The 11604-nt window shown below is 54.0% G+C and overlaps 1 protein-coding gene across 1 annotated transcript in view; it reads right to left on the bottom strand.

Moving 5' to 3' along the window:
* The window catches only part of LOC125440843 (cytochrome P450 2C11-like), an 18570-nt gene extending 14282 nt beyond the window's left edge, over positions 1 to 4288 (bottom strand). The window contains exons 1-3 of the mRNA XM_048510888.1: positions 4072 to 4288; positions 1918 to 2080; positions 579 to 728 (exon numbers count right to left, since the gene is read on the bottom strand). Of these exons, the coding sequence (XP_048366845.1) occupies positions 579 to 728; positions 1918 to 2080; positions 4072 to 4251 (493 nt within the window). The 5' untranslated portion in view covers positions 4252 to 4288. The remainder of the gene's footprint in view (positions 1 to 578; positions 729 to 1917; positions 2081 to 4071) is intronic.
* Between the last annotated feature and the right edge of the window lie 7316 nt (positions 4289 to 11604).

Genomic DNA, 11604 nt, shown 5'->3' with positions numbered 1-11604 from the left:
GAAAGGCTGGCCTGCAAAAGAAGGGGACGGGTGTCAATGGGGGTGGGGCGGGGGGGGGAGGGTCCACTGAACCAGGAACCACTCTCTACCAGGGGTTGATTCACACATTACAAAGAACTCGGGGCCACCATGAGGACTTTTGATCAGATGTGTATTGGGTGACCCCCTGCTGGGAACTAAATTGTGATGTGATACAGCAGCCAAAAAAGCCAATGCAATTCTGGGCTGCATCAACAGGAGGACAGAGTCTAGATCAATTGACCATGCTAGCAGGGGGCTGATGGGAATTGTAGTCCATGAACATCTGGAGTGCCGTAGGTTGGCCACCCCTGGACTAGATGCCCTGCATGACCCTTTACAACTCCATGATTCTATGAATTCCTGGAGAGGCTGCATGTCACTTCCGGATTTTTCCCAGAAGTCCCCTTCTTTGTTGCCGATGGCCCCACGTCTCTCCCTCCTGTTCTCCTGCCGGTTGCAGGTCATGCCCCCCCCCCCAATGCCAGGCAGCCCTCCCTGCTAACGAAATCAGCCACTCAGTGGGCAGCCACCCGGTTTCCCAGATGTCCCTCACCAACCTTTTTGGGCCCGGAGTTCCTTCATCACGTACTCCGTCTCCTCTTGAATATACTCTTCTATGTTCTTCTTCCCCATCCCAAAATTCCTCAAAGTTGTGAGGGAGAAGCGGCGCAGCTCCACCCAACGCTTACCATTGGACATGATCACCCCTGGGGAAAGACCGGCAGAGGAATGAGGCCAGAACTCGTCTCGCAAAACATGGAAGTAGCAGCTGCAGGCAGATCATGTACCTGCAGATGAGAGCGGCTGCCGCCCACTTCCTGCCTTTGCTCTTCAAGGAACCATCTACTGCTGCTTCCACACAAAGGATTTGCTCTGCTGCCCTGGCTCTCTAACTGGAGTGACGTTTTTTGGAAGTGTCTGTACCTCTTACTCCAATCTAGGGGTGGCCAACCTATGGTGCTCCAGATGTGCATGGACTACAATTGGCCATGGTGGCAGGGGCTGATGGGAATTGTAGTCCATGAACATCTGGAGCACCATAGGCAGGCGACCCCTGCTTCTAATCCACCTCCCTCCATGGTTTGCTCTGATGCTCTCCAAGACAACTGTGATCCGATCTATCCAGGAAAATAGGACATGGTGGACATCACGCCCCCACTGAGATCTGTCTACTCCCCACCCTCATGGCTCCAGGAATTTCCCGAACTGGAATTGTCAACCCTACTAGGCAGTGGTGGGATCCAAAAATTTTAATAACAGGTTCCCATGGTGGTGGGATTCAAACTGTGGCATAGCGCCAATGGGGCTGGGCGGGGCACGACGGGGGTGTGGCCGGGCATTCCAGGGGCAGGGCATTCCTGGGCGGGGCTGTGGCAAGGACGCAGCCACTGCGCTGGTCCTTGGGCGGGAAACGAATGCGCGCAGGCTGCCACGCACGCCGGTGCACCTCCTGCTAGACTGCTTCAAGTTCTGTGCGCTACTGCTGAGAGGAGGGGCGTAACTAAGGCATAAATCACATGGCAAAATCACCAATTAGTAACCCCCTCTCGGCACACACAAATAATTAGTAACCTACTCTCGGGAACCTGTGAGAACCTGCTGGATCCCACCTCTGCTACTAGTCAACCACATTCTTTTTTAAAATCTTGGCATTGAACATCTGGCCCCTTTAGGGGGAACTTGAAATCTTGTGAGTGCTATTTTGTTTGGCCTGAATTAACAACCCATTAGTTAAGAAGAAGAAGGATTTGCACAACCCGTTGATTGGGATTGTTTCTTTGGACCACTTGCAGTCTGGTAGAGTCAAAGTTTAGCTGATGGGCTATAGGAGCATTCGGTACGTCAGTCCCCCAAGTAATTCCACGGGGACCGGAGACACACAAGCAGAGGCTGTACCGAGGCCTTTGTTGGTCTTATCAGCTGATGGAATGCTGCCTCGGAAGGTGAATTCATCTCCGTGATCCACCAAAACCTCCTTCACGACATCGTAGCCATAGAGGACGATGGTTTGGTCTGTGCCGAAATACACCGTGAACACCGGGCCATATTTTTCACTCATCTGTAAAGATCAAGCAGGGGTCAGGCAATTAAAAAGAGCTGAAATGATAACTCGGGGAGAAGGTGAATTTCTGGAATGGTCATCATTTATCTAGCTAAATTTACTTGAGCCAAAATGAATTTTTTCCCGCAGGGCACTGAGTTGGATCCTGCAGATTCATTCCGCCGTGGCGGACGTTTTCTCTGGCACCCTACCCATTTGCAGGAGGGGTGTCAAACTCGTGGCCCTCCAGATGTTCCAGGAGAGCGGGCTGCTCGGTCTAGCTCACACCTGGCCAGCAACACCAAGGCAGTTCTGGGAGGCAGCAGTGTTAGGGCCCAGCCTGGTCTGAATGGGAACCCCTGGGAGGAAGACTCAGATAGAGAAGAGGGGACGGGGTTGGTTCCAGATTCTTGGTGCTACCTGTACATGCAGAGACTGAGCCGCCAGAAGCAGGGGCGTAACGAGGCAAACTGGAGCCCTGGGCAAAACCTGAGTTGGATCCCCCCCTCCCCCATGGGCGGCCACTCCACCACGACCAAATTCTTTTTTGTACCAGGACGTTGGTGCCTGCAGGGGGTGCATTTTTAGACATATCAGCACCATAATTTCAGCATATCATCAGGAGACTGTCCTTATGCTACCCCCCAGGTTTGGTGCAGTTTGGTTCAGGGGGGCCAAAGTTATGGACCCTCAAAACTGTAGCCCCCATCTCCTATTAGCTCCCATTGGAAACAATGGGGGATAGGGGCACCCCCTTTGGGAGTCTATAACTCTGGACTCCCTGAACCAAACCTCACCAAACTTGGGGGGTAGCATAAGGACAGTCTCCTGATGATATGCTGAAATTTTGGTGCTGCTAGCCTAAACACTGCGCCCCCAGCAGGCCAAAAATGGAAAACCACTAAAATACCCAAAAACGAACCCAGCATTTTGATGCCCCCCACAAGATGGTGCCCTGGGCAGCTGCCCACCTTGCCCAATGGGCATTACGCCTCTGACCAGAAGTTCCTGCAGGACCAGGTCCCCAGGCTCAGGCAGGGCATTCAGGCGGGGATCCACAGCCAGGTCCAAACTCTGAGATTCCCCAGCAAGAGCTGAGCTCTGAGACTCTTCATCAGCCCCTCGATAGAGAGCCAGAGGGGACCCTGACAGCTCCCTCCCACCCCCCGTCTCCAGGGCCCCAGGAGCAACGCAGGAGAAGACCACTTGCTAGCTTGCAGCAGAGGAGACGCAGCAGAAGGTTAATAGCAGCTACGGGGCGAGCTAGAGTAGATGCAGAGTCTTTTCAGGAGGAACCCAGCTGCAAGAGGTTATTGCACGAGGGAACGGGAGGCTGGCTATAAAAGCGAGGCTGCAGCTGAGCTAGCTGGTGGCAGCAACGTTGTGGTTTGGTTGGCAGGTTACTGCTTCTTGTCTTGTCCTTGTGCACATTAACCTTTGGCACTCCAGATGTTATGGACTACAATTCCCATCAGCCCCTGCCAGCACGGCCAATTGGCAGGGGCTGATGGGAATTGTAGTCCATAACATCTGGAGTGCCAAACCACGGTGCTAAGACCTGTGTGTGGACTGTCCTTGGTTCTTGAGGGCCTGTCTACAAGAAGCAGCGGGTGAACCGCAGAAGGCCATCCCCGACAAAGGTCCGGCCTGATCCGGGTGACCCTTCTGCTGCTCCCCGGGCACAGAGACCTGTATGTGTTATCTCATTCCTGGGTTGTTTTAACCTCCCTGGACTCAGATGTAGAGTCTTGGGGCTACAGGATTAAAATAATTTAACCACCGGTGCCGGTGGTGGGAATTCAAATAATTGAACAACTGGTTGTTTACAAGCACCCTTTTAACAACCGGTTCTGCTGAAGTGGTGCGAACCGGCTGACTCCCACCACTGCGGTCCCTGCCCTCCGCAGATGCTCCCCTTCCCAGGCTGACCCCCCTCCCCAAATCTCCCAGAAGACCCCACCCTGGTCAGCAAGCCCAGGTCAGAGATATGTGAAACGGCCCAGTCTTACTTGCTTCAGAGTTGCGGTAATGTTGCTGGCCCTCAGCTGGAGCAGGTTCCCAATGAAGGGCAGGGGGGTCGGGCCGGGGGGAAGGTTTGTCTTCTGGGTCCTTTTCCTCCAGGCCGCCAGGAGGAGCAGGCAGGCGAGGTTGACCAGGAGGAAGGCCGAGGTGTTCCACACGAGGTCCATCCCTGCTCTCCGCTGTGAGCAAAGTTGGCTGTTTATTATACCACTTCTAAGAGCAGCGTTCTTGGCGCCCTCAGAAGGTAGGTGGGGGAGATTAGCGTTCAGCCTCCCTCCGGGTGAATGATCTTTATTAAATATTTGAACGTTGGAACAGAGTTGGCACAAGCGATTTCAAAACGCATCCCTCGCTCCCGGTCACAACTCGTTTGCCGGGGTCGTCTAAGGAGACAAACTATATCCCAGTCCCACCCGGTGCAAAAGTTCTCCATGTGGGAGGGGAAATGAGCTAGTGACATGCGTTCAGAGTCCTCCTCTAATCTGGAGAACTGGGTTTGATTCCCCATTCTGATACTTGAGCTGGGGAGGCTTATCTCTTGGACCAGATTAGCTTGTGCACTTCAACACACGCCAGCTGGGTGACCTTGGGCTAGTCACAGTTCTTTGGAGCTCTCTCAGCCCCACCTACCACACAGGGTGTTTGGGGGGGGGGGGGAAGGGAAAAGAAATTGTAAGCCCTGAGCAGGTGTTGCCCGGATTCCATTTCCCCCAGGTACGCCTCTGCCTGGAAGGCCTATAACAGGGAGGTTTGTGGAACACACCGGCCTGGATGCAACTAAGCAACTTGATTGCTTCACCTTCTTCCTGTGCTGGACTCTGTGGCCCCTGACCCCTGGACCAGACCCCTTTGGACTCCAGACTCCTGCAACAGATTCTGAGCTTGGTGAAGTGATAATCGCGGTGTCGAACCCTGGAACTCTCGACTTGGCTTTCCCGGGTTGTGGAGTTTTGTTGTTGGCGCTTGGCTCCCTGCTTCTCTCTCCAGGCACAGCCTGTTCTGTAACCGGAAACCCCCGGTAATCAGGACAGGCTGTTTATTTCCTCGACTCCCGACTCCCGCTGGCCAGTTAGCAAAAATCGGCTTCTCAGAGGGCCCATTGTGCTTAGCTGCGGCTCAGATCCAGTTCTGGCCATTTGCTGGTGCAAATACATGTTAACATCCCTTAGTTGATGCCTGGAGATGAGCATTCATGTGGGACCTCTTGGCCCCTCCCTTTTGAGAGGAACCTTTGATCTACTCATTTCAGGAGAGGGAATTCCCCGGGCAGGAGACCCCACGCCTGCCCTTGGAGCAGCTGAATCTGTGCAAATGTGACCTCACAGTCCACGCGGTGAGCAGTCACTCTCATCCTCCGGACCAGGGCTACTGACAGCCACATGTGGTGGAGAGCCACCTTTGCGTTTCAGCTAACCAATGGCAGCCCCTGGTGGGGTTTTCCACACACGAAATGTTCAGGGGTGGTTTGCAGTGGTGGGATCCAAAAATTTTAGTAACAGGTTCCCATGGTGGTGGGATTCAAACTGTGGTGTAACACCAATGGGGCTGGGAGGGGCACGACGGGGGTGTGGCCGGGCATTCCGGGGGCGGGGCATTAATAATTTCGCTGTTACTGTAAAAAACTCTTACTGTAAAAAAAGTTCCTAATTTCCAGCTGGTATCTTTCTGTCCATAATTTAAACTCATGATAGCAAGTCCTATCGTCTACTGCCAACAGAAACAACTACTTCTCCTCTAATTGACTGCCTGTCAAATACTTCATACTTTCAAATACTTAATTTTGTTTCTAGAAATCAAAAGAAGGATACTTTCCTTAAACAAGGAACTTTACCATATTTCTAAAACAGCCCAACAGGGAGAATTATCCCGTTTTCTACCTTCGCTAACCAGCCACACGGAAACAACAGGACTTTATTATTTTTGGACCTAATGGGATTTCTAATGGAAAAGCAGACCCAATTAGTAACCCCCTCTCAGCACACACAAATAATTAGCAACCCACTGTCGGGAACTGGTGAGAACCTGCTGGATCCCACCTCTGGTGGTTTGCCATCACCTGCCTCTGCATGGCGACCCTGGACTTCCTTAGTGGTCTCCCACCCAAATACGAACCAGGGCGGACTCTGCTTAGCTTCCCAGATCAGACAAGATCAGACTAGCCTGGAGCATCTGGGGCTTTGCCAGGACGTGGCGTTGGAACGGAGCCCAACGTCATCCCTGACTTCCACTGGGTCTCCCACCAGCCTGAGGGGCCTGGGAGGGTGAGAGGGGATGGGAGGTCCCTTTGGCAGGACTCTACCCACCCAAGTGGGCACCTGGCAGCCATAGCTGGCTCTCTCGTCCACCTCGGGACTGGCCAATGGAGATACAGTAACCACTGAGTAAGGGTACCCTGGCCCCTAGCTAAGCTCCACACTCGGTTGCTCGACATTTCCCTGCCCCCCAACCTCCATGGCCTTATGAGGACTTGCTGCCGGACCCGGTGGCTGAAGCCAAAGAGCGTTGGCCAAGGGTGCTGGTGGGAGGGGGGGGAGGCAACTACATCGTTTCCCTTCTAGATCTTCGACCAGAAGGCGAATACATATTCTGACATCTTGTTGGAAACTTTTAGACCTACAAAAAGGGGCAGAAGCATGCTAATAAGTAGCCAAACGATAGAGCGGCTTGTCGGAGGCTTTCATGGTTGGAATCACTGGGGTGTTGTGGGGTTTCCCGGCTGTATATTTCCATCTTGTGTGTGTGAAGCCCTATCACAGAGCGTTTCGCTTGCATCTGTCAGTGAGGGAGGGAGGGGATGGGAGGGAGGGAGGGGTGGTATGCAAGGGAGGGGAGGGAGAAGGCCCGGCATCTGGACATGGCCCACCCACCCTAGCAGAGGGAGAGGGAGGGGAAGGATGGCATGCAATGGAAGGGGAGGGAGTAAGGGGTGGCATGGAAGGGAGGGGGAGGGGCCCCGTCATCTGGACATGGCCCACCCACCCTAGTGAAGGGAGGGGGAGGGGTGACATGAAAGGAAATGGGAGGGAGGGGTGGCCTCCCCTCCCTGGCATACCACCCCTCCCTCCCTCCCTCCCATCCCCTCCCTCCCCGCTTTTACAGCCCTGGCCCCTGCAGGTGAAACGTCAGGAGAAAATGCTACTGGAACACAGCCATGCAGCCCAGAAACTCCACAACACCCCACTCTCTTCGAGGGCCCTTGCCAGGCTACTGCAAAGCATGAGAGGCTGAAGCCACCATTAAAAAAAAGAAGACCAGGCTGGTACAAAAAAGGGCTCCCAGTACGTTATAACAGGACAACCGACCAAATAGCCGTACAGGAAGCCAGCAGGCTCGCACCATAGAATCCTGCAGCCGTTCCCAGCAGCAGCAACAGCAGCAGGCAGAGAAGGAGAAACTACGGGACAGCACAGCCGCTTCATGCTGCTTCTCTCTGCCTGAGACAGGACTGGGAACTGTACAGAGTGTACGGCGCGGACACCCCCCTCAACAACGCTGCCCCCCCCCCCCGGCTGGGGCCCCATCTATTGACTGGAGGATAAGGAAGCCAGCGTCGCCCCACCTCTTCTGGCGAGGATAAAGCGCAGGGGCGAGGATTCCCGTCCTGCGCCACCCCGCTAGAAGGGCAGCAGGGATTACGAAAACAAACATTCAAAGTTCACGGAACATTCATTCCAGTTTTAGAATAAAAGGAGAAAGGAACAGGGAGCTGGAAAGGAGCGTAACTGTGCGGGACTGAACTCGACACCACGAAGCGCTGTAAACAAAGTCCAGCTGCTTAACTGGATTCGGAGAGATTTCCTGGCAACATCACTCTTATTTTAAACCCATTTGTCATGCAAGTATTAAGTGCCAAGCGTACAAGGGGCGAAGGGACACCAAATTAGGCCGAGAAATTTGTACAGTCTGAGAAGCTCAAGTAGGGGAGGGCAACTTGTCTCAGAAGGACTGGAGAGGAGACGTCTGAGGGGGGATAGGATTGAAGTCTATAAAATTATGCATGGGGGAGAAAATGTTGACAGAGAGACATTTTTCTCTCTTTCTCACAATACTAGAACCAGGGGGCATTCATTGAAAATGCTGGGGGGAAGAATTAGGACTAATAAAAGGAAACACTTCTTCACGCATAAGCGTGTGATTTGGTATTTGGAAGATGTCACCACTTTGGGAGGTGGTGATGGCCTCTCGCCTGTGGATGAAGTTTTAAAGAAGAAGGCTTGGACAGATTTATGCAGGATTAGTCGATCTATGGCTCACTAATCTTGATCCTCGCCCGATGCGAGAGATTTTTATTCGCACTTGCGGTCCCGTGCTCCAAGAGCGGCGGCAACCGAAAACCATTAACCCGCATCCTGCATGTGCCGAGGCTCCCAAAGGCACCTGGTGGGCCACTGCGAGGAGCAGAGAGGTGGACTAGATGGACTCTGGTCTGATCCCTGGCTGGCACGTTCTAATATGTTCTTCGCAGGCTTTTTGAGCGTCTCGCCGTTGGTTCTCGACCCGCAGCCTTTCGGTTGATTTGGTCCAACGGGAAGGCCCCGGCAGGGATTAATGCAGCACACTGGCAGAAGCGGAAGCCCTCTGACCAGCCTGCGGAGGGCCAGTCTTGTGCTCAGCTGACGAGGGGTCCAGGGGACACTCGCTGTTCTGCTCTTGAGCACTGCAACAGTGGAAGAGGGGCGTGGGCTTCCCTCCCATGCCGTTTTTGCCAGGGGAAATGGCTGTGGGCGGCTGCTCAGCCCATTCTCTGGGTCCGTGTTTCTGTGGGTGAAAATGGCCCAGGACAGAAGCCTGAAGCATCTCTCCCCTCTCACCCCACACCAGAGCCAGACGGAGCAACGCAGAACTTGTAAGGTGAGTTCCCCTGTTCGCTGGTTTGACTGCAACGCAGGTCAGTCACCCTGATTCACCTCAGGGAACAAGTAACGTCTAGTGGCCCCAATCCCGCCCCCCGTTTCTCATCTGCAGCAGGAAAGATGGGCTCCTCGTGGACCACGGCAGCCCCGGAACCAGCCAGTGAGGACAACCACCAGACGCTTAAGTGCTTTTTATTTCCATCAGGACGCCAGTGCACGAGGAGGCCGATCTCTGCCCCAAGGGGGTTACAATTCAGATCTGAATTACAAGATTCTAAAAAATCCGCGCAGAATCCACTTTAATCGATCAGTGGGCTAGAAAAGAACTGACTGAAAGCGGAGGCAGCGCTTTCCAGAGAGACCGCAGGCGTGTGCTGTGACTTGAAATGACCGACCCAGAAGGCACGGTGAAGCGGAGGTGGACGGCGGGAAGGAAGCCTTTCTGGACAGCCAGCGTGGAGAGACTGCAAGGTGCCAGGTGTGAAGCCGTCCCACACTACAGGGTGGGCCCAACCCTGTCAGGCAGCCACCTCCTCTTTGGCTGGCTCTTCATATGGAGGAGGCACTTCTGGATCCCGAATTGCGACGTAGTCCTCACCGGCAGCCTGCAAGCGGAGGGGGAGAGCAAAGTGGAGAAGAAGAAGAAGAGTTTGGATTTATACCCCCTCCCCCCTTTCTCTCTTGTAAGGAGACTCAAAGGGGCTCCTTTCGCTCCACTCCACAACAAACACCCTGTGAGGTGGGTGGGGCTGAGAGAGCTCCAAAGAACTGTGACTGGCTGAAGGTCACCAAACTAGCATGTGTTGGAGCGCACAAGCTAATCTGGTTCCCCAGATAAGCCTCCACAGCTCAACTGGCAGAGCGGGGAATCAAACCCAGTTCTCCAGATTAGAAGTCACCTGCTCTTAACCACTACATCACTGCTGCTCCTCCACGTCAGTGCTCGTGACCACAGCTGGTGCAGGTTACGGCTGACCGTACCTCCCAGTTCCAGCTTATCTGAGGCAGGGGCCCACGGCTTACGGAGGACCTGGACAGACCTTGTGACCTCACAGCTCACAGCAGTTTCTTGTGGGGAGCCACGTAAAGGCCCGGAAGCCATGAGATCGATTTCTGTGAGGGACGTTCCCGCACGAGAGGCCCCCCCTCCCCATGCATCCTCTCCAAATACCCGCCAGCTGCAGCACAGACGACGGAGGCCACATCCGAAGCAGAAGAGGGCGATGCACAGGGCAGCCACAGAGAAAATCAACAGCAGGACCTGAATGCCGCCAACAATTTTCTGAGAAGGAAAAGCAAAAGGGATTAGGAAGTTATCGGGAAGCCCTACAAGAGAGGGGGCCAAACGATGGTGCTGCAGATGTTCATGGACTACAATTCCCATCAGCTCCTGCCAGCATGGCCAATTGGCTGATGGGAATCGTAGTCCATGAACATCTGGACCACCATAGGTTGGCCACCTCTGCCTTACACAGTTTCGGTACTGCAGGGGTGTCAAACTCGTGGCCCTCCAGATGTTCATGAACTACAATTCCCATCAGTCCCTCCCAACATGAGCATTGGCTATACTGGCAAGGGCTGATGGGAATTGTAGTTCATGAACATCTGGAGGGCCGCGAGTTTGACACCTGTGCGGCACTGGGTAACGGAGAGAGCGCATCTGCCCATGTATTCCTGCCCAGGTGCTGAGACCCGCCTGACTGTCCCGTCCGCTTTGAGGGTGAGGGAGGTGATGGAGGCCCACAGGGCCTTCTCCACACTGGCCCCTACGTGGTGGAATTCCCCCCCTCCAGAGGTTTGTTGGCACATACTCTCTTGGAGCTTCGGTGTCTGGCAAAGACAGTCTTCTTCACCTGGACATTTGGCCGCCCCGCCCCACGGAGGGGGGACCCCTGAGGTATCCCTGCCCCTCTCCCTTTTTGTGGGGGAAGGGGGGTACTTCCGATTTTTAGACTGTTTGGGGTTTTTTAGGATGGAGCTTTACTGTGAGATTTCATATGGTTTTATTGCAACCCACCCTGAGACTGTGATAAAGGACAGGGTATGAATGTATATAAGCAAATAAATACCTGGGGGCAGAAAACAGGATGGGGGTCTTAGCAGCCCCGAGTCAGCCCCCTGCAGGAGCCCCCCTCCCCCCGAACACCACTGGAAAAACCCCTGTTCCTGGCATGCACTGCCCTTTCCCACATCTGCTCCAGACCACCTTTTAAAAATTCGTCCAAGTTGACCCAGCCCAGCATGTCTGGTGTTTTTAAAAGCTCGAATACGTTCAGAATCTCGGGAGCCAAATTGTTATGCCTTAACTGTAAAAAGAGATCCAGAAGATCCAACTTCTGCTGTGCAAATTCAGCACGTGTGGATGGACCACGGGAGGTCTAGAAAGTTAGCCCCCGCTCCGTAGATGCCATATAAATTATTGCGTGAGGCTGGCTGGCTGGGAACTCACTCTGTTTGCAAGCATGAGCGCAGCCTCAGAATCTGTGTATAGCGACTGTTTTATGCATTAACAGGTGACCGTCTCGGAGGATGGAATTTTCTTTGCCAATTCTGCGCATGTGATATCGAGCGCCGCGTTGGGCTGGCTGGACGGTCCGGCCCGATCCAAGCCAAGAAGCCGAGGTGGCTCGCCCAGATTCAGCCCTGTGTCCCCTTTCACTGCTGGAC

The sequence above is a fragment of the Sphaerodactylus townsendi genome, linkage group LG11, assembly GCF_021028975.2.
Source record: "Sphaerodactylus townsendi isolate TG3544 linkage group LG11, MPM_Stown_v2.3, whole genome shotgun sequence".
Classification (NCBI taxonomy): domain Eukaryota; kingdom Metazoa; phylum Chordata; class Lepidosauria; order Squamata; family Sphaerodactylidae; genus Sphaerodactylus; species Sphaerodactylus townsendi.
Note: the sequence above shows the minus strand (reverse complement) of the source record. Positions and strands in the feature narration are given on the sequence as shown.